A 23,324-nucleotide genomic window follows, 5' to 3' on the forward strand; every position below is an offset into this window, starting at 1 on the left:
GGAGGTCAAACCTTGACTTCACCACATTCTCTCACTCAGTTATCTTGGCTGTTAAGACTAAAAGGTGAACACAGGCTTAGGGTCTTCTGGATGGCCCTTGTCCCTGGCCGCTTTGTCATGCAGTTCCTGTACCTGTCTCTGCTAACAGTACTGCCATTATTGTGGATCCCTCCTAGCCTACTTTGATCAGTGTTTCCATTAGACACCAGCTCTCTAGAGAAGCAAGATTCTTGCCTACCTGGAGGCCAGGCCACCCTGGTTTGCATTTAGATAAGAACTGCTGACTTCAGGTCCCTGCATCTGTTTTGTTGACCAAAGTTGTTGAGAAACACTGTTAGGAATCCATTAACCTCTACTTTAGTTCTAATGTTCAACCTCTTTTTAAAATTTTTTTCTCTTCTGTTTTTCTAAATGTTATTATAAAAGTGGTGTACAGAGAGGTTACAGTTATATAAGTCAGGTAAAGTGTACATTTCTTTTTGGAATATGTCATTCAATTTCTTATTTTTTTTTTTAGGATAAAGTAACCCTCCTGTCTGTTGTAGAATCTCATTGTCTCTTACAGACTAATTCCTTTCTCTCTTCTTGGTTCTTTCTTCTGTCCTTGCTTTACTGATGCTGGTGTCCTTTTCCCTTGACTTTTCTACCTTTATCACAGCCCATTCTACCACAGTTTTCTAGTAGCTTCTCATTTCTTCACAGCCCTGTCCCCAGCATCATAAACACACCCTATCATTTGAGTGCCTTGAAGAAACATCTAACAAATTTAAGTTCCCTTTACTTTCAGGACCAGCCATTGAAACAAATTATTATCCAAATGCATAAAAATGTTTTAAAGAGGCAAGAGGCGGTTTGGAGATTTTACATTTTGTTTAACATGGAATGTAATAATCAGAGCTAGGAGTGTAGTAATTATATTTTGCTGTTGCTCATCCACCCATTAAGGTGTGTGCTTGTTATATGCACATATTTTCTTTGGAAACAACTTCTCCCTCATTCTTTGTGAGTTGGGGGAAGTGATCAGCCTTCTCTATGTCTCCTCCAATGTCTGGCATGGCCTGTCAGTGATTGGATCAGGGATTACCATGTGATGTCCCAAGCAGAACCAATCAGAATCATCTTTAAGAATAGGTAACTAGAAACTGCTTTCATCTAAGAAAACATGGAAACCAATGATAAGGAGAAAAAAAGAAAACCAAATTAAAACCAGTGGAGAATGGTATCCAGATTTAAAGAGTAAAATTTGGAAAGATCTCTACTGGTGCTTACTAATTCAGAGTCAATCAATCCAGATTGACCAACAGCTTTTTAGATATTGAGGTGCTGGTACTCTTCAGACAAAATTCAAGTGTGGGGAGTAGATGCCTTGACTAGCTAGAGCAATGACTTCCATGTCGCTCAGGACTCATTTTTCTTTCATTTTTTAATATATACGGATTTGTGGTTTGAGAGCATTGTGTATTTGGAGGGGGGTAGGAGTGCTGTGTGCTGTGTGATAGCAATGTTCTGGAGATCTTCAGAATTAAGAATTGTCCTGTTACCTGCTGTTTTACTGCAGGATAGAGAAAGGCCCAACTCTAGCTAGAAGCACAATGCTGTGTGACTGAGTGAACATGTCAATCTAGTCCTGCGGATGCATAAGTGCTCTCACTCAGACTGTTATCTTTTTGCTTGCAACAAGAAAGGAATTAACAGGGCTGGGGATATGGCCTAGTGGCAAGAGTGCCTGCCTCGGATTCACGAGGCCCTGGGTTCGATTCCCCAGCACCACATATACAGAAAACAGCCAGAAGCGGCGCTGTGGCTCAAGTGGCAGAGTGCTAGCCTTGAGCGGGAAGAAGCCAGGGACAGTGCTCAGGCCCTGAGTCCAAGGCCCAGGACTGGCCAAAAAAAAAAAAAGAAAGAAAGAAAGAAAGGAATTAACAGTTGCACTCACAAAGGGAGCAAGAAGTGCTCTGATCTTTTGCAGCTACTTCCCATAAGTCTTTTCACATTTCCTTAGCCCTTTGCATTACATCAGGTGAGCCTTCATCTACACACAGATCTTCACAGATCTGACCATGCCATTCCCTTGCCTCAGTTTCTTCTCCGGTCGTTTTTGGTTTTTTGCCTAGATGCTTCAGAGCAAGGTACAAAAAGTCCTCAGTGCAAGTGGCTGAGATTTCTACTGTTTTCATGGCATTGCTCATGCTGTGTTCAGACTATGGTACATTTTCTACTTCTAGCTCAACCATTAGGTGGCTCTTATGAAGCCTTCTATGAGCATCTTTTTGGACTAATGCCCCTCATCAGTGGTACTGAAGCACACAGCATAGACCTCTACCATATGGCATTTTATGTTGAGATCTGTCTCACTAGACTAGGAGATTCTGAGATTCAAGGGTTGGACCTTATTTGACTTGTACAATGCCTAATTCAGTACACTAGCCCAACACAGACGTCTGAATGGAATTAGCCTTTATAATAGGTCAAATCTGATCATCTTTCTGATACATTATGTCACTAATTCATCTTGAACAATACCTGGGATAACCTGCCATTTATTTATGTCTCACACCATTCTTTAAGAGAATGGCTAGTGTCCCATTGTCTCATGACTATGGCAGGTCACTTGTAGGAAAAGAACTTTTTCAAACAAAGTTTCAAAATTAATGAGCTACTTAGTTGAACAAAGGAAATCAATAGAAATGATATCCGGAGGGGAGAGGAAGGAATGCCTGGGTTATTTGTTAAAGACCATTTTAGTTGCCCAGACAAGTATGAGGATGTGGAGACAAGCAACAGCACTGTCTAGGTGGAGGTGGCAGGCTAATGTTCTAGAGGGTCTCCTTTGCAAATACTAAAGAACATTAGACTGCTGCTGAGGCCAGAAGGCTAATGTCCTGTGGCCTAGTTTGGGGAACGAAGGAAACAGCTCTTCTGGGTACTGTCTGGCTAAGAATGAACTGCTTTTTCATTCTTCTTGATCATCTTACACCTTTGTTTTTCCTGTTTGCTTCTCAGAGGAAGGCAGGGTGACAAGGGTGAGGAGAAGTGAAGAAATGTGTATTTTTAGCTCTAGCATAGCAGAAAGCTCTGAATCTTCTTTTATAGCCACATTTAAAAATAAATGTCAAGAATTAGGAACCAAGTGATTTCTCAGTGTCCATATCCCCTTCCCTTCCATTGCATGGCCTCTCTTTTTCTGCCCTGGTTACTGTCCACTGACTCTCATTCTCACACAGGGTATGTAAACCACTAGTTTACTGGATGCACAGACTTTTTTTTTCTTCTTTTATTCCTGTTACTGGTGTTAAGGATCAAACCCAGCGTCTCCCATATGCTAAGCATATGATCCTCTACGGATCTCCATTCTGCTCCAGAATGCATAGAATTTCCTAAAACATTACGTGAATTTTTTTAAACTTAAGGTCAGAATAACACTACTATCTCCATGCAAGGATATAAAAATGAGTTATCATAAAAATCTCACATTCATTTACATATTCAATCATATATTCATGCAGCACTTCTTAAACATATAGTAAAGACGAGTAATCAGGCCAAATAGAAGCCTAGGCTTTCCTCCTCTCAGAGACAAGAAAGATCCACCTGTGAGTAGAAAATAATGGAACCTTGGCCTGACTACTTTGCATTTAAAGAGCAGTTAACTCATTTTACCTCACCACCAGTAGAATTTTTGTACTCTATCTCTTAGAATTCTAGACATTCTGTGAATTTGTATTTATTTCTACTGAGGGGACAGATTTATGAGCAAATAGAAGAAGGCATGTATCTGGGTTGTTATCATGACTTGACTTTTAAAAAGTGAAATTGATGAAAGTGAATTCACTTGTTCCAATCTTGGAGGCTCTGATTGGCTGGAGCCCATCAAAATGATCCACCCTTCCTGGCCACAGTGATGGGGTCAAGAATGGATGTCTGACCTTACGTAGGCCAATCAAAGTCGATGAGTTTCAAGCAGGTGACTTTGAAGAGCCACCTTTCTGCGAGGTGACCTACAATCATGTAAACCCGGAAGCTTCTGCAAGATATTTTGGGATCAAGTGAGACATTAAGCACTTATATGGCCAAGGTAAGAAGAGAGAAGAACATGGTTCTAGTTGGAGATAGCCTCATTTTAGAAAAAGAATCAAATGAGTCTGCTTTTCTTTTTGTAAATTGTGCTGCTATTGCTTGAAGTCAGGGTCTGGGCAATGTCTCTTAGCTTTTTTGCTTTAGGCTGGTTCTCTACCACTTGAGCACAGCTCCATCTCCAGTGTTTTGGTGGAGATCAGAGTCTCATGAAATTTCTGGCTTGGCTGGCTTCAAACCTCAGCCTCCTGAGTAGGAGGATTATGGGTGTGGACCACCTATACCTAGCTTAAATGTGCTTTTCTGAGACAGGTGGGTCAGGTTTTTCTGTTGCTTAGAACTAAAACAAAGTAAGAAACTCTAATGTGAATAGTAACAAATAGGTTTAAAAAATTTTTCCTGTGCATTTGAACTTGCAGTTTCATTTTCATAATGAAATCAGATCAAGAACCGCAATATACTTCAATAGCCACAAGGCTATGGTAGAATGAAAATGTACTTTTTTTCCTCCATTTGCTAGCTCCCCCAACACCTGTCTCCAAATTCTAAAGGAAGTACATAGAAAAACCCTATCTGGATGAAGTGCACTGAAAATTGCTATTAGTTTTGCAGCAAGTTGCTGAGGATCTCAGTGTCAGTATATGATGCTCTATTAGGGATGGAGAACAACCAGCCTGATAAGGCACACAAAATCATTTGGTACATGATGGGGGAAACATAGTGCTTTTCTCACTGGCTGCCCTGCATAATTTTATATGGTGCACAAATGCAGTTATAAATATCTAAATGGCTCTGGCAGAGAAAAGGGGCCCCACCCCTGTGAGAGTATCAGTAAGTAATCTAGAGATTTCCCTTCCTTTCCTTTCCTATGTAATAAACACCATGGTATATATCATCTATTGAAGAAAACACAATCAGCCATAATTCTCCACCTGCTAGGTAAACTTTGGGCAGGTGTCAGTGTTAACTATAATCACAACAAGCATCAGCTATGCTTACTTTCCCTTTAGGGCTTTGGGGCCCATTTAAAATACTCCTCAAGGAGCAAATGTTTTTAAATGTTTTAAATTCCTGATACTGAAACTAACCTACATATTTTGTATGTGAGTAAATTTATCTTTGCATAGATCTAGTGCATATCACACAGTAGAGTTATCTCTCTACCAACACCAACTTCCCTGCCAGTTAGAAGGAGCTGGGCATCTGCACTGGATCTTGTGCCCGCCATTTAGCAGTTACATTTCCCAACGTCTATATAACTCAGTTATGGTGGATCCTTGACACAGAACCAGTCCCATAAAGATTGCTTTGACTTTGCTCACCCTAACTCTCAGCTGTAGGCCCCAATTACAACTTGTTAACAATGTCCATAGTGTTACCAATTCCTTCTCTCTTTCTTCCTCTCCCCAGAAACAGGAAAATAGAGGACTGTGCTTGGCTGTCTTCCCCATCTGAGTCAGGTGGGTAACATCCTAAGTTCAAGGCTTTCCTCCGTTGTTGACTAGATTGTTGCAGCGATTTGGGGAGGTTGAGTCCACAGATCCAAAGTCCACAGATCCAAAGCAAGTTGGGGGCGTGGGAATATGGCCTAGTGGTAAAGTGCTCGCCTTGTATACATGAAGCCCTGGGTTCGATTCCTCAGCACCACGTATATAGAAAAAGCCAGAAGTGGTGCTGTGGCTCAAGTGGTAGAGTGTTAGCCTTGAGCAAAAAGAAGACAGCGACAGTGCTCAGGCCCCGAGTTCAAGCCCCAGGACTGGAAACAAAAAGAAAGCAAGTTGGTCAGGTTGGCAGGACCCAATACCAATGTAGTGAGGCCAGCAGTGTCATTTGGGACTCAACAGACAGTATAGTCCTTAGGACAAGCTTTAGAAGATTCCACCCATCAAAATGTATACACATAAGTTATCCTTGCACACCTTTATCACGAGGGATGTGGCTCAGTAGTGCGTATCAATAACCTTCAGTACCCATCATCATGGTGAATGCAACCCAGGTCCTAGGGAAACATTTGTTTTTCTGTACCGCAATATCTTAAAAAGGTTACAGTTTCGGAATGTCATTTAGGCTGGTCAACCCTGCTCATGTTGGAAGATACACTACATTAAATCCAAGAGTGTTTAGATTTTAAAAACAGAGGGTCAATTTGTGGAACGCATGATTCCTGCCTTCCAAGCTATTGTTTTCTTTTTCCCAAGTGGAAGAGGCAATCATTTTCTTCTTTTGCGGTTTCAATTTGTGGCTTTAGATGTCCTCAAGAATTAGCATGGTTTTCTCATCGTTGCATATTGCAGCTTCTGCAGTGGTGTGGGTCTGTGTTCCTCGATACTTGGAAGGCTAAAGCTGGAGGACAGCTTAGTCCAGGAGTTTGAAACCGTCCTGGGAAACAGGAAGTCCTTATATCATAAAGTAAACCAAAAACCAAGAGCTGAGGGATGACATCTGTTCTTATTGCTCAAAAATATGTATAAATTAATGTTAGAAATACTATATTGATTTATATAATCTTGTGAGGAATGGAATACAACACAATGTTTTTGATGGACTTGTTATTTTGCAGTATTTTCTGTGATCATTTATCGTAAGTATCTCATTATAATCGTGGATATGACATGTAAACTTCATGGGCTATCTAAACCCAAATATTTAATGTTCAAGAACAACTCTTTGGAAATAACAGAGAAAAATTTCTCCAACTCTGTAATTGGTCGGGGAAAGTGATCTAATTTGCCATTGCAATCTCTTGTAAGAATATATTTAGTGGTTTTGCTAAACCAAGAGAAATATTTATGCAAAAATCATAAAGATGACCTATCTATTGTCTCTATATAACACATTCAGGCATTACCAGCCCATCACCAAAACAGTGAGACCTCTGAATGATGACTAAATGATCACTGACATTTTACTGACATTTGATCTTTATACAAACTACACCTTTAAAGATTGACTGGTATGGGAGAATAATTATATGGGAAAAATAGAGCACAACTTAACAGCTTAATTCATAACTTTAAAAATATTTAGGTGCGGCACATGGGCCTGTTTCTCTTTTGCGTAAAAATGAGAAAGCGATCTGGAAGCACTCTCCACAGTCCCGGGTGCAGGGCTCTGGGGAAGTGGGTCTGGCAGGTGCACGGAGGCCACGCCCCCGCCTCCTTCCTCCTCCGGGATTGGCTGCTTTGGTCCTAGTGGGCGGCTCTGGGGTCGGGATGAGGTCCGGGTCGCGCGCGCCTGCTGCCCGGGATTTAAGGCACTCTAAGGTCAAAGCCAAATCACCTGGTCTCCAGCCGCGCGCCCTCGCTGCGGGCCAGGTGGAGCTCCCGGTCTCCCGGCCAAGCCGGCCTGCCCTCCCGCCGCGCCTCTCGGGTCCCTGTCTGGGGTGGGTGGAGGGCGCGCCTCCGGTGCGTGGGAACAGCCGCGGCGTGCCCTTGAGGGGCACGGTGTGAGGACCCAGGCAGAGGCGGCAGTGGCTTGGGGACCAGCTTGGCGACACCCGGAAACGCATTCGGCTTCAGTGTCCGCGCGCGAGCCGGAGTCTCGGAGCGAGCGGAGCCGGCGTGCGGGTGGGGCCGAGTGATTCCCCGCGGCGGCGGCCAGGCGGGCGGCGGCCAGGCGCCCACCTCCCCCCACCCTCCTTGCGCGCTGCAGCCGGGCCGCGGCTCCTCCCTCGCCGCCGTCCCTCCCGCCCCCGCCGCTTTGCTCGGCCGGCTCGGCGGGGCTCAGCGCAGATAGAGTCGGGCTCAGGGCGCGCGCGCGGGAGGACGCCACAGCTGCCTCCCGGACCTCGCCTCGGCCCAGCGCGGGGCCTCGCGCGCCCATGGCCGGCTCCGAGCAGCAGCGGCCACGGCGGCGGGACGACCGAGACTCGGACGCGGCAGCCGCGCCCCTGCAGGACGCGGAGCTGGCCCTGGCGGGCATCAACATGCTGCTCAACAACGGTTTTCGGGAGTCGGACCAGCTTTTCAAACAATACAGGTACCGGCGCGCCCCTCTTCCCCCACCGCAGGCGCGCCGCGTGGCCGGTTCACGCGCCCTGGCCCTCGGAAGCCCGCTCTTCTCCCCGAGATGCCCGCCGGCTCGCCAACCCTGGTTAATCCGCAGCCGGTGCTTCTGAGCCTTAGCCACAATTGTCCTTTCCCTCTGCCCGTCCCCGGCCGCGCGACTCCCAGGCTCCAGGGGTCTCCCCTCACTTTCTCCCCAGCCTCACCCTCCTAGGTGTCCCCCAGTGTTTGCTCCTCTCCCCGCGGACGCCCTGTCCTCAGCCAGCTTCCTTGGGGAAGGATGTGCTTGAGGCGGCTGCGAGCCGGGGACTTGCCGCGGCTGGGACTCTGGCTCCGGTGCGGCCCGGTGGCCTTTGTGACACGGAGCTCGCCAGCCGCACCACGCAGGGTTCTTCAGCCTCGCATGGCTTCGCAGACTTGTGCTTTCCGGACGCTTTTATTGTTCGAAGACAGATGAGCCCTGTAGGCATTTAAATTTCAGCCCAACTCTGCCGGCCCATCTCACTACTGGGCACCCCCAAACCCCTCAGACCTCTCGTTTTGTGTTAATGCTTTCCAAGCAAGGGGTATTTATTAGGATTTATTCTCTCGTGTAAAGGAAGGAGGGAGAAAATGGAGGGATATGTAATAAAGGAAAAGGAAGCACGCGTGTTCCGTTATTTGTGTGTATTGTAAAAAATAAAGTGAAAGAACTGAAGTCCCGGTAGCTTTCGTGTGGGAGGAGCCTTCGTTTCATTAGGGATTCAAATGGTCCATGTTCTGGTCTAGGAAGCAAGTTTGTGCATTTGGACAGGCCATGAGGATGCTGGTAGGGGTCAAGGGCTTCACATTTTTCATACCCGCATAGCTGGGATGAAATGAGTGAACCCAGTGCACTGTGGTGGACAACCACCCAGTGTAAGAAGACACGGGAAAGATGCTGGATATACTGCCAAGAATCCTGGTTTCCATGCTGCTTAGCTGTTACATTCTCAAAACTGTGACCTTTTCACTAGAGACATTGTACTTCTTTTTGGTTTGTGGTTTTGAGACAGTATGGAGTACAGGAGGTTGCCTTCAAACTCTTGACATTCTACTATCTACACCAGGGGCACCACATCTAGCTCTAAAGTCAGCTTCCTCTCCTCTCCTCTCCCCCACTCCCCCCCCCAATCTGAAAATGAAAATGCCTTAGTGTTACTCAAACCCTTTTATTTTTAAACATACAAGTCTGGTTTCAAGCTATAGCCTCATTAAATTTTTCTGTGTCTCTGTCTCCCTTTCTCTCCCCTCTCCAAATCATGAATCATCTCCAAATCATGAATCATCTCGGTGGTACTTTTTAGGCTGCCAGTTTGTGTCCTATGAGAAGAGGGTTGAGAAAGTCTTAGTCACATTTACTTTTTTTGTTGCCCAGGAGCAAAGTACTTTCATATTTTAGTTATTGCTTTGAAATCTTATGCAGTACTTTAAAAAACAAACAACACTCTTATTCCCACTTCTTTACTGCATTAATGTACTGAATATTGCCTCATGGGCCTACTGCCATTGCATTGAAAGCATGAAAATTTTGCCTCAGCTAGATAGTTTTGGTCAATAGAGGGTAGATCAAATGCCCTGGTACCTACAGGAGAGAGATGTACCTTGCATGGTATTTGTCTGTTGGGGAAGGAGGGAAGGAGGGGGAGGTGCATGCCCAGGCAGGATTTACTCTGTATGGCTAAAGAGTCTTGTATTTTGAAATGGGCATTGAAGGTGAAGAAGAAAAATACTGTTCTCTGTCAAGTACAAGTGCTAGATACATTCCTTTGCATATTCTGTTTTTAAGACAACAGAAGAATGAGGCCTATCAGATCATGGCAGTTTTTAATGAAGGACTTTCTAAACTCATTTTTTAGTATGGACTTGTATAGAAGACTTGTAATTCTAAAATACTTGCATTTTACAGTTCTTCCTTCTTCACTAAGTTTATTAAATATGTATAATCATCCTGTCATCTTTTAACACTGCTTAAAAGCTTTTTTAGGAGTGGTAGGAAAGGAGACAGACTGATGGCAACAGCATGGTCCTGTCAGCTTTCATTTGCTCCATCTGCTGTTTGTGGCACGGAAAGTGATTCCTTCCCACCTCTAAACTGTGCTTCCCATCTACATTTGGGACGTTCAGTTTTATAGAGGGACAATCAGGAACTGGTGTCCAGCCACCAGGGTTCCAGTTTTGCCCCTTTTGTAGTTGCTGACTTTGCTCAAGATCATTTGCCTGTAATGTAAGACAATAGTGCTGATATCCAAGGGCGGTTGCTAGATGGAAGAATCCATGGTTTGGGGCACAGTATAAACACTCACCACATGCCAGCCAACTTTATGTTGTTGCCTTTACCACTAATACTGGGTTGTGTTTGTGAATGCATTGTTTTAGTACAAGACAAATTGTCCTGTACTTTTATCTTTAAAGCTGACCTTGTGTATTACTTTGAAAAGGTTGGAGATCCTGTTCTCCAATGGAAAATATTTCCTCTTGTCTTAGGTGTGAGTGACCTGCTGGAAGCTCAGCACCAGACTTCATGAAAAGTGTTTGAGGAACACTCTAGATCTGGTTATCTACAAAGAGGGATAACCCAGTTACCAGCTGTCTCCTTCAGTGATGTTTTGTTATATGGTGCCTCTCTCTCCTTAGGGTGAACCTTCCAAAGTTGAACAAAGAAACATTTTTGTATCTAGTATAACAGGAACATTTGTATTAAAGCAAGAAGGTCATTTTCTCATGCCCTTTATTGGGATAAGAAGTTTCCCTAACAGCTCCCTAGTGAGAAATGGTCCTTTTGTAGGAGAGCTTGTCATAGAGGTCATTATGAAGTCTGAATTGTATAATTGAGATATTATCCCTAGATGAATTAGAAGTATGTGCACAGGAGAGATCTTCTGAGACATTCAGATGTGCAGTTGGGATTTCCAAGTGGAGTGGCCACTTGTGACTGTGATGATGGCACAGTGACAAGGCTGCCCCGTGGTGCTTTATGAACTGAGGCAAACAATAAGGTAGACTGTGGGTAATGTGCACAGCTATTAGATTTTCATTGTTGTACTGTAAGTGAGATTAATACTGTTAGGAAGCCTGGGAGACACATGTGCTCGTCCCCGTAGCCTAGAGGTTCAGAGAAAAGCAACATCTAGCTCATGTAGGACATTTTTCAGAGAAAGTGATGCCTGAGCTTCATGATAGAGTAGCGTGAGTCAGTTGATGGAGGCGTGAGAGGTGTGGAGGAAGAAGGAGAGGAGGAGAGGTGGTGAGGCTCAAGCCACTTAGGTGAGAAAGTGGTAGAAAAGTCACACAGTGATATGAGCTGGCAAAGAGAGAGGAGAGGTAAGGACTGCAGGTTGACCAGTAGTACGAGGTTGTTGCTCTGCAAAGTGTATTCTATACCTGTTATTTTCTTCTCACCATTGGTTGGCCCATGCTCCCTGTGAGACAGTACTGTTATTTTTAGGATTATTTGGCTGTTAGGAATCTAGTTAACTTATTTTGCCCCATGTCATTGGCCAGAGTATGGCTGTCACATCCATAACAGTTGACTCTTTGAGGGTCTCTGGGTCCAGTTGTCACTATGATTTTCTCTTTGTGACTTGACATAGTACTTTGTTTTTAAATCAGATTGGTAGAAGAGGGAAAGCACGTGGAACTCTGAGGAAGACCCGAGATGTTTGGAGGTCCTGGCTTTCACTCTTGGTATCTTTTTTGATCCTAAAACAGTAGTAGTAGTTCTTACCCTGCAAATCCCACTACTGATTTTTGGTTGTGGATGTTATTAAAAACATCATCAAGATGTCATTTTATGTTAAAACATGTGCTTCAAGTAGGTGAAACCTTGAATTCAATTCCCATGCTGTAAAACAAAAGAAGTATAGAGTGACTATTTATGAAATACTCACTGATGATACATATAGTTAGTAAGGATTTGATATGAGAGTAATACATGGTTGGTATAACAAATTCTATTTTTCCCATTTTGTTTTAAATCATAAATGGCAAATTGTATTAAAAATTTAAAGGAAGACTAATTCATGGTAAGAGTGTGTGTGTGAGAGAGAGAGTGAATGAGAGAGACAGAGAGAATGAGAGAACAAGTGGATGGATGGATGGATGGATGGATGGATAGATTGAAGGATCCTAGATTGTTGATTACAGATAACATATAGCAAAGCCATATAACTGTGGCCTTATTTTATCATCATGCTCAGTGTGGAGCCAATATTTCTGTGGAGAAAGTTGCAGTATAGTTCAGGGGTTAGTCATCAGTGATACACAAGTCAAATCTAGCCTGCTACTGTTTTTGTAAATAATTTATTGGGACACAGCCACACTTGTTTGATTATATCTGGCTGGTGGATCTTTGGGCTTTTGCACCTGCTGAAATAAGTGGTGGTGACACCATTATGACCTGCACAGCTTGAAATATTTCCTCCTTGGTCTTTTGCAAGTTTTTTGGCCCATAGCACAAACTATGGACCTTCCTGTGACAAACCTCAAAGGCATGAGGAAGGCATGGGGGGGGCAGTAGCATTTAAGCTTCTTCCTCCTCCCAGCCACGTCAGATACTTGGAAAAATGGAAGCACTTTCAGGTGCTTTTTGGATGCTTTGGCTGATCCTCACAGACAGCAATGTGGCTGTCTTGCTGCTGGACTCTGGGTGATTCTGTAGATGGAGAACGCAAGAAAAGGAGAAGCAGTGAAAAGCAGAAATGGTTGGAAGGAACTGGTAGGAAAGACACGAAACTCATCTATTCACTTTTTCCAGCCTCAACACAATGTTTCTAAAAGACTATTTATTATTATTATCATCGTCATCATCACCATCGGTGCTGATAGCTGATACTGGGGCTTGAACTCTGGCCTGGGTGCTGTCTGTTGAGCAAAACAGCTAAGGCTGGTGCTCTGGGACTTGAGCCATACCTTTCTTTCTTTGGAAGTTAATTGGAGATGAGAGTCACAGACTTTCCTTCCTCAGGCTGGCTTTGAACTGCAATCCCCAGGCCTCAGTCTCTTGAGTAGCTATGGTTACAGGTGTGAGCCACCAGTACCCAGCTAAGACTCATCTTTTGACTCCCAACAATTGCACTATATGAAAAGGTCCCAATTAAATAGCTATTAAATATTCATGTAGCCTAACTGGGATTCTTTGAAAAATGCAGCTGCCTGCAGAAGAATTGGAGGCCTTGGAGAAAATAATAAGCACAAAAGGAATACTTATGCCATGGCATGTGTATATATGTATATGTACTCTTGTATAAGAAGAGAGCCAAAGTTGAAAGAGGCTGTGTGGTGAGTCACGTTTGTGTTAATAGTTAGTTGAGTGAGATTTCCTTTCTTGAAACTTGTTGAGAGTAATAATACAAAGTGAAATAAAGTTTCAATGAGGCTAAGGGATATTTTTTAAGAGGACAAGTAATACTGGAACAATTTCTCTTCTAGATAAATAAAATCACTTGTAGATGCCAAACATCTCATGTTATTTCAGGAGTCTGTACCTTTCATATAGGCTGTTTCAGATCTTAAAATGCGATTTTCACACCCAGTCTCCTTTGCCAAGGTAACCCTCCCACTTACTAGGCAGCAGCAGTGCGATTTTGAAGAGGCTAATGCTCAGAAGGCTTTAAGAAGAGTGTAAAAGCAGCACAGAACACTGGCGGCAGGGAAGCCAAGATGAATTTGCCTACAATTTCAAAACTCTGCCGGGTGCTCTGTCTGCCCTGAGAAAGGGGTTGTTGGGAGTGGGTGGACTAGTTTCTCTGTATGTGGTAGCCCTTCCTTCTCTGTGGTTTCACTTTTCACAGTTTCAGTTACCCACAGTCATATATGACTTGGAAATACTATGTGGAAAGTTCTAGAAAAATAGTTCGCAAAATATTGTTTTAATAGTTTAATCCTTATATTTATTGATGTTAATCTCTTACTGTGCCTAGTTAATAACCTTAGACAGGTGTGTATATGCAGGAAAACCAGACTATACACAGGGTTCAGTTCTGTCTGTGTTGCAGGCATCCACTGTGGCTCTTAAAGAAATGTATTCTCAGGTAAAGGGGTACTGCTGAACCTCTTTACACCCTAAATTTTCAATTCTCTGTTTGAGTCCAGTTTGAGACTGAATAGGCCTTTGTGCACCAAACTATGGGAAAACGCATTCCTGTCACTGAACAAGTGACAGTGAAGGCATTTTTGCAAAAAGATACACATAAATTTGCTGCGTAAGGAGAGCAAGTCACAACAGCGATTTTCAGCTTAAGATGCAGCTTCTCTTCTTGTGTAAAGATAGTTGGTGGTTTGTCAGTCTTTCCCTCCCCCCGGCTATGGTTGCTTGCTCCACCTCCTCTTCTTGCTCAACAACTTCAGAATATCAGAAATATACACAGGTTAACAACAGGTGGTTACTCCTGCCTTGCAGAAAGATGGCCAGTTTATCACCAGGAAGAGTCTAGGAAATAGGAAGGACATTTCTGTTTGTCAGGAAGGACACAGGTATTTATGACCAGTCAGTAGGGTAGACAGGACAGAGGTGAGCAGCTGGTTTTTCTTTCAAGGGCTGTTGTTCACTCACTATCTTCCATACTCAGATTCACTCCGAAAGAATCACTTCAGTACTTGCTGTTGTCCTAAGCTGTCAATCTGTGAAGCCACTGGTTGAGGTGACTTTCCTTCATGTACATCAAAATAAATAGAATGATAAGTCTAGATGGGGCTTACTGGGTACCAGGCCATGTCTTTGGCCATTTTGTGCTACACATAGTCTTGTTTCCCCAGCTCTGTTTGAGGGTGCCCCAGTTCTCTCAACACGAAGCTAGGAAAGAAGCACAGTGACCTGAAGGGACTGTCCAAGGTTACACAGCACTGTGGGAGTTCTGAGTGGAAAACAAGTGTTCTAACTTTTGCAATAGGAGGACCTTACTTGGGTGCTGTTAAAGCTATTTTAAGGCAAGTTCTCTGGCAGTATGCAAACAAAACACACCAAGAGACTCTCCCATTAAGCCACCAGCGAGATCTATCAATCTTTGTGGCTTGCAGTCTTCTTGTGGCCCTGTCTTCCTAGCCTCCATCTTGCTGCTGCTCTTGTCCCTTTGGGATCATTCAGCCAATTATCTCTTATCCTTCAAGACGCCACTCAAGTTGCTGAGAAAAGGCTGTAGACTCCCCTGTGCTCCTGCGTCATCCCATCCGTACCTTTCCCTGGGACCGTGTGTGCGCAGTGACACCAATTCCATCCGATCAGGTAATAATACCTGGTCTCCCCCTCCTGAGGGAGGTTGCTGGAGTTGGGTGGAGTGTGTGATGAATTAAAAGAGCAGCTCCCCCTTATTTTCTAGTCAGTAAGGACAGCTCAGGAAACAATACCTCTAGGAGCTCTGAAGTCCTTGTATTTCTTATGAACTCATGGATGTGCCTCATAACTAAACTAGACGTGTTCCACAGAGGCCCTAAAAACGATGTTCATACTCTCAGCAGCAGACCATAGAGCTTCCATCTGGACCCACCTCTCGTTCTCATGGTGGATCCCAGGCTTCCCTATGCTGAGGAGAGGGCTGTGGAGAACAAAGCCACTGCTGAGAATTCCTGGGCCTGGACAGGGGCTGCCACGGGGGTGACTGAGACTGTAGTGAGGCTCTTCCTCCCATGAAGATGGCCTGCTGCTCTTGAGGCAGTTATGAGCATCAGCTGTGCCAAGCCAGGCAGGTGCACGTGGGGATCATAACTATCCTTTGCTTGGTGTTGTATCCAGCCACAAGGAACTTGGTGTCACAGGTGGGCTTTTACTTTTCCATCTAGCTTCTGTGGTGGCTCATTCTTCCTGTTATTACAACAGATTCCAAGGTGCTTTGCCTCTCTGACACAAGAAGGCAGAAGTGTAACTCCAAGACTGCAAAGGATTGTCCTGAGTCTCAGGAAGAACTGGTTTCTGGAAGATGCCTGATGGCTGGGAGGTAGCACTTTCTTGAGCAGTAATTATTTGTCAGACGCTAATGCCTTGTTTTGGTGACAAACATTTTGTAACTCCTTTGTGATCCTAACATGAAATCGATAGGTGAAAGAACCTCCCACATAAATGCCTGAAATCCGTAAGATGCCTAAATAGTATAGAGAAGTAAAAAACTCATACTACAAGTTGCATAGTTTTTAAATGTAAATGTTCAGCAAGTCTTCATCATAAAAGAGAGCATAGACACTTGTAACTGTGTAATGAATAAGTTTGAATTGAAGATGAGAAGGGCTGTGTACTTTAATATAAAAGAAGCAAGAGCAAATCTGTGTATGTTCAGGGTAAGGGGGAACCCTTACTGAAGAGCAGTAGTAGCTGGCAAGGACAAACACTGACCGTTGAAGTGAAGGAAATGAGAACTCTGGTTTGTTTGCTGTGAGCCAGGCCACCTTCTTCAGGCTGTTCTATATTAGGACACTGGATACATAGTGACAAAGTATCTCAGAAAACATAGCTTACATTTTGAAGTCTTCCACAAACTGAGGACTTCAGAGATGTTGCCTTAATTTTTTTTTTTTTTTTGGTGCTGATACTGGGGGGCTTGAACTCAGAGCCTGGACACTGCCCTTTAGCTTTTTCACTCAAGGCAGGAGCTACACTTCCACTTCTAGTTTTCCTGTGTGTAGTTAAGTGGAGATGAGTCTCAAGGACTTTCCTACTTGGGCTGGCTTTAAACTTTGATCTTCAGACCTCAGCCACTGAGTAGTTAGGATTACAGGCACAAACCGCCAGTGCCCAACTTGTGATTTGAAAAATTTGTGCCGTACTGAAATTTTCGTCATGAAAATTACATATTAGAATTACTTAATTCCTGTCTGGTTCTTATTTTTTTTAACTTTAATTTTAACCACATTCACATACTGCGTAATACACCTACAATTATTTTCAATGCAACCACCCAGTTCTGCCCTCAAACATAACATCTGCAGTAAGCCATGGTATGCTAGCTCAACCTGCTCTTACATGCTGATTGCAACAGAGTATTCCTTGTTGGGTGGGGCTTTTCTAGAAAAACTCTTTCTTCATGGTTGAGTGTTATTTGCTTCTTGTCCCATGCCAGTTTACTTATGATACAGACAGCCATCCTTTGCTTTAGAATTGTAATTTCTTGTCTTATCTCTGAAGCAGTATCCATTGAGTTTTACTTTATGTAAATTACTCATCTGTAGATCAACCCTCAAAAGAGAAAGAAATTTGTAAACATTTGTATCACTTTATCTCCATCACCATAAAGCTTTTTGGTACTGTTCTAAAAGAACACGTCAAAGTTGGGGTGTGGGGAAGATGACATTTTACATCCAAATCCAAGTTGTATTTGTGAAATGACAGATTCATTAAGAAGCAATTGGATCAAACTAAAATCCATGCTGTATCACCTCTTCAGGATTGTTCCCAACAGGATGAATCATTGTCAGCTTTGAGTGCTTTTCTGCTATCTCAGGTTGAGCAGTGAATTACAAAACCTCAAGTTATATATATTGCCAGCGTATCTGTGGAACAAGAAAGAACTTGATGCCCTGGTATCTTGAAAATCAAGCTTCTTTTTTAAAGTCTAAATTAAGCAGGCTGAGTTCGCCTGCAGTGGCTTGGTCAGTGGAATGGTCAGATGTGATTCTTGAACCCTCCTAGGCTAGAATGAAGTATTTTGGAAGCCTGAGGTGGTTGAAATGTTTTTGGGCTTCTGGCTTTTTTCCACATAATAGCCAGATTTGCATCTGTTTAATTGCTCAGTAAAGAGTTTTGTTTACATTGGAAATGCTATTTGCTTCAGCTGTCAACCATGTGGATTCAAATATGTTTTGGTTATTTCTGTACTGATGATTTGTTAGTTTGAATTGTCAGAATTACAAACGCAGCTAGAAATGACTCCTTTTAGAATACCACAGGGAAGCAGTGGGATTGGGACAGAGGTTATGTCGTGGAAGGGGGAAATGGCTATCTACAGCAACGGGCAGAAGTGTGTGGATGTGTGATGATGAACTTCTCAGAAAGTCTTGTTCTGGAGAAATTACTGATTATAATTGCAGAAAGGATAAGAAAGGAGAGGGGGGCTGGGGATATGGCCTAGTGGCAAGAGTGCTTGTCTCGCATACATGAAGCCCTGGGTTTGTCCCCAGCACCACATATACAGAAAACGGCCAGACATGGCGCTGTGGCTCAAGTGGCAGAGTGCTCGACTTGAGCAAACAAAACAAAACAAACCAGGGACAGTGCTCAGGCCCTGAGTCCAAGCCCCAGGACTGGCCAAAAAAAAAAAAAGAAAGAAAGGAGAGGATGCTTGGTTGTTTTACTGTAGTACTGTTCAGCAGCCTGATCTAAATTTTGGGCTTCTAGAAGTCCAAGTGAAGTTGAGCTGAAAACTGGGAGCTTTGGCTGAGAATGTGGCTTAGTGGTAGAATGCTTGCCTAGCATGCATGAAGCCGTGGGTTTGTTTCCTCAGCACCACATAAACAGAAAAAGCCCAAAGTGGTACTGTGACTGAAATGGTAGAGTGCTAGCCTTGAGCAAAAAAGCTCAGGGATAGGGCCCAGGTTCTGAGTTCAAGCCCCAGGGTACACACACACACACACACACACACACACACACACACACACACACGACACACACACACGCCACACACACACGACACACACACGCCACACACACACGACACACACACGACACACACGACACACACACACCACACACACACACACGACACACACACACACACGACACACACACACACCTGGAAGCTTTTCTCTTGATAGAGGGAGGATTGAATTGTGAAACAACAAAATACCATCAAAGAGCTATCAAAGTCTCCACTTTGATAGTTTAGGAAGTTTACAAAAAATGAAGTACACTGAAATGAAAAGTTCTTGAGCTCACTATACTAAAAATGCAAAAAAGACTAGCTGTCTTAGGGGATAGCAAACACCAATGAAATTTCATTAGTTACTAGTAACCAAATTTAGTTAACTATTTTTTTATCACAAAGCTACATTTAAACTTTACTTTGAAATATGTTTTAACTCTAAAATAGTGAAATTGCTTAAAGGTTTGAAAAAATTACTTAAATTAGTGTTTGGATTGCTTTTATTAATAGATGAATAGGTTTAATTCTTGTATTCATGCACTTTGCTGATCATTGCCTCCTATAATAGGGAGCCACTTTATCTCTTTTTTTTTTTTTGGCCAGTCCTGGGCCTTGGACTCAGGGCCGGAGCACCGTCCCTGGCTTCTTCCCGCTCAAGGCTAGCACTCTGCCACTTGAGCCACAGCGCCGCTTCTGGCCGTTTTCTGTATATGTGGTGCTGGGGAATCGAACCTAGGGCCTCGTGTATCCGAGGCATGCACTCTTGCCACTAGGCTATATCCCCAGCCCCCCACTTTATCTCCTAAAGATAAGAAAACAGCGAAAATATCTGCATCAGCTTTGTTTAAAAAATTCCTTGTTGAAAGGTAGGTTAGAAGGACTTTCCAGTAAGTTGATCAAATGTGCTTTGGATATTCTCTTTGTAAGTTGCTTTTCAGTCCTGTCTTCATGTGCCAGTAGTATAGAATGGATGTGATTGTTCCCTTAGTCTTCTTACTAGGCTCTGCAAACAAAACCAAGTAATCTCAGGTTATAAAATAAGTTCATGGCAACTTTTTTTTTCCAGTCCTGGGGCTTGAACTCAGGGCTTTAGCACTGTCCCTGGCTGCTTTTTGTTCAAGGCTAACACTGTACCACTTGAGCCACAGTGCCCTTTCTGACTTTTTTTTAAATAATTACTTCTTTATTGTCAAAGTGATGTACACTTCTGACTTTTTCTATATCTAAGTGGTGCTGAGGAATCAAACCCAGGGCTTCATGTATGCGAGGCAAGCACTGTACCACTAGGCCACATTTCCAGCCCCCATGGCAACTTTTTTTTTCTTATTTATTGTCAAAGTGATGTACAGAGAGGTTACAGTTTCATACGTTAGGCCTTGGGTACATTTCTTGTACTGTTTGTTACCTCCTCCCTCATTCCCCCTCCCTCTCCCCCTTCCCCTCTCCCTTCATGAATTGTTCAGTTGGTTTACACCAAATGGTTTTGCAAGTATTGCTTTTGTAGTCATTTGTCTTTTTATCCTTTGTCTCTTGATTTTGATATTCCCTTTCACTTTCCTAGTTCTAATATCAGTATATACAGTTTACAATGTACTCAGATGAGATTCAGTGACAGTGCATGTACAACCACAGGAAGGGGATACAAGAGGATCATCAACAATAGAAGCTACAGTTTCACATGGCATGTTGAAAATAATTACAACAGTGATATAACAGTCATGGCAACTTTTTATAAAGTAGGTTCATGACTCCTTTTAATACAGTGGTTTACACAAAAATGCAAAATTGAAATGGCTTTGAATGGACAATGATTTTTGTTTTAACCACTCTAGGCTGTATTTTCACCTTCATTTACAATATGGATGCTTTGTCCAGTAATACATTGGTTGCTTTTCCCCGTACTGTTTGAGCTACAGCTAGTCTTCTTTCAGATTCCTTACTTTTCTTTGCTTCCTCCGGACTTGACTTTCATTGCCTATGGAATCTTCCCACTGAGCTAACTCAATTTATGCTTTTCCTTTAACTTTAGCTCCACTTTCCCTTGTAGGAGAGGCCATCTTTGGACTTTCAGAGGCCTATATACTTTCAAAGAATCATGTGTCTTCCATTTGGAATTTTTCTTTAATTTGTAACCAAGCATAAGCAGCATAAGCTTTGTTTGATTCTAATATGTATGGATTTTAGAAGTTACTTAGTCACATCGGTCCCCTAATTACATGGTTCAACTGAGGACCTGAGCACTGTCCGTGGCTTCTTTTTGCTCAAGGCTAGCACTCTACCACTTGAGCCCAAGTGCCACTTCCAGCCTTTTCTGTGTATGTGGTACGAGAATGGAACCCAGGGCTTCATGCATGCTAGGCAAACACTTTACTACTAGACCACATTCCCAATCCCCCATCCCCCTTTCCAATTTTTGAGTAGTTAATTAGAGATAAGAGGCTAACAGGGACATTTCTGCCCAGCCTGGCTTCAAACCATGATCCTCAGATCTCAGCCTCCTGAGGAGCTAGGATTACAGGCATGAGCCACCAGCTCCTGACTGATTGTTGTAACTTTAACTCTTACATTTAGGTCATTCATCATCTCCTCCTCCTCCTCCCCCTCCTCCCCCTCCTCCTCCTCCTCCTCCTCCTCCTTTGCTGGTTATTTTTGGGGAAGGAATCTCATGGAGTTTTGTCTTAGCTACGTTTGAACCTCAGTCTTGTGATTCTCTGCCTCCTGAGTAGCTAAGATTATAGGCATGAGGTACTGTCGCCTGGCTCTTTGATCCATTTTGAGTTATTATTTTTGTCTGTGGGGTATGGTGAGGATCCAGTTATTCCTATACCAATATCCACTTTTCTCAAAACTCATGTTTGTTTGTGTTTTGCAGTACTAGGGATTGAACCTAGGGCCTTGAGAATGATGGCAAGCACTCTTTCCTTTGAGCCACACTTCTAGGCCTTCAGCGTTTGTTGAAAAGATGTACCTGTCTCCATTGCATGCTCTTGAGTCTCTTGCTAAGTGAGCGTCATTTGACAATGTATGTGAAAGTTTATTTTTGGACTCTCTGTTCATTCTCCTTTTTTTATACCTGTCTTTATGCTGGCACACGTTTTACTGCTATAGACTTATAGTAAGTTTTTTTTTATTCAAATTTTTATTATCAAACTGATGTACAGAGAGGTTACAGTTTCATACGTTAGGCATTGGATACATTTCTTGTACTGTTTGTTACCTTGTCCCTCATACCCCCCTCCCTCCTCCCCTTTCCCTTCCCCCCCCCCAGGTGTTCAGTTCACTTACACCAAACAGTTTTGCAAGTATTGCTTTTGTAGTTGTTTCTCTTTTTTTTACCATGTGTCTCTCAAATTTGGTATTCCCTTTGAATTTCCTACTTCCAATACCAGTAAACACGGTTTCCAATATATTCAGATAAGATTACAGAGATAGTGTAGGTACAACCACAGGATGGTGATACAAGAACATCATCAATAATAGAAGCTACAGATACACATAGGACGTTGAAAGTAGTTACAACTGTGATATAACAATTGTGTCCATAACATGGAGTTCATTTCAGTTAGCATCATCTTATGTGTTCATAAGGGTATAGCTATTGGGCCTTGTGATGCTCTGCTATGACTTGCCTAAACCTGTACTAATTATTCCCTATAAGGGAGGCCATAGAGTCCATGTTTCTTTGGGTCTGGCTCACTTCACTTAGTATAACTTTTTCCAAGTCTTTCCATTTCCTTACAAATGGAACAATGTCATTCTTTCTGATAGAGGCATAAAATTCCATTGTGTATATGTACCATATTTTACTGATCCATTCGTCTACTGAGGGGCATCTGGGTTGGTTCCAGATTCTCGCTATGACAAATTGTGCTGCGATGAACATTGTTGTGCTGGTGGCATTACTGTGAGTTTGTTTGTGGTCTTTTGGATAGATACCCAAAAGTGGGGCTGCTGGGTCATATGGGAGTTCTATATTTAGCCTTCTGAGGAATCTCCATACTGCTTGCCATAGTGGCTGAACCAGTTTACATTCCCACCAACAATGAAGTAGGGTTCCCTTTTGGCCACATCCCCTCCAAAAATTGTTATTATTAGTTTTCTTGATATATGACATTCTTGCTGGGGTGAGATGGAATCTCAATGTTGTTTTGATTTGCATTATAGTAAGTTTTGAAACAAGAAAATCTGGAGGTATACTTTTTTCTTTTTTAAGATTTGGATCACTTGAGCCCCTTTGAACTTTAAGACATCCTTTTACAGCAATAGAAAAAATATTATTGGTATTTTGAGAGGGATTGTGTAAAATCCATGGATCACATTGGGAAGCATTGGCATCTTAGCATCAAATCCTGCAGTCTATGATTGTGGGGTATCTTTCCATTTATTGGTGCCTCCTTTAATTTCTTCCAGAAGTGTTTTATAACTTTCAGCATGTGTGCTTTTTACTACTTTGGTTAAATTAATTCCTGTGTATTCTTTCTGGATGCTACTACAAATGAATGGCTTTCCTGATTTTGTGTGTGTGTGTGTGTGTGCGCGCGCAAGCATGTGCATGCATGTGCATGTGTGTTTGCATCCTTGCATGCATGCATGTGCCTCTATAGTAAGTGGTTATTGTAGCACTTCAGTGTTACCACTATTATTTCAACACTGGATGCAATCC

At 43.0% G+C, this 23,324-nt stretch overlaps 1 protein-coding gene across 1 annotated transcript in view; it reads left to right on the forward strand.

The window, feature by feature from the left end:
* The first annotated feature begins 7,813 nt into the window (after positions 1–7,813).
* Positions 7,814–23,324, forward strand: part of Ttc39c (tetratricopeptide repeat domain 39C) — an 80,828-nt gene continuing 65,317 nt past the window's right edge. Inside the window, exon 1 of the mRNA XM_048363071.1 lies at positions 7,814–8,052. Coding sequence (XP_048219028.1) covers positions 7,895–8,052 — 158 coding nt within the window. The 5' untranslated portion in view covers positions 7,814–7,894. The remainder of the gene's footprint in view (positions 8,053–23,324) is intronic.

This window comes from Perognathus longimembris, chromosome 15 (genome assembly GCF_023159225.1).
Source record: "Perognathus longimembris pacificus isolate PPM17 chromosome 15, ASM2315922v1, whole genome shotgun sequence".
In the NCBI taxonomy this organism is placed as follows: domain Eukaryota; kingdom Metazoa; phylum Chordata; class Mammalia; order Rodentia; family Heteromyidae; genus Perognathus; species Perognathus longimembris.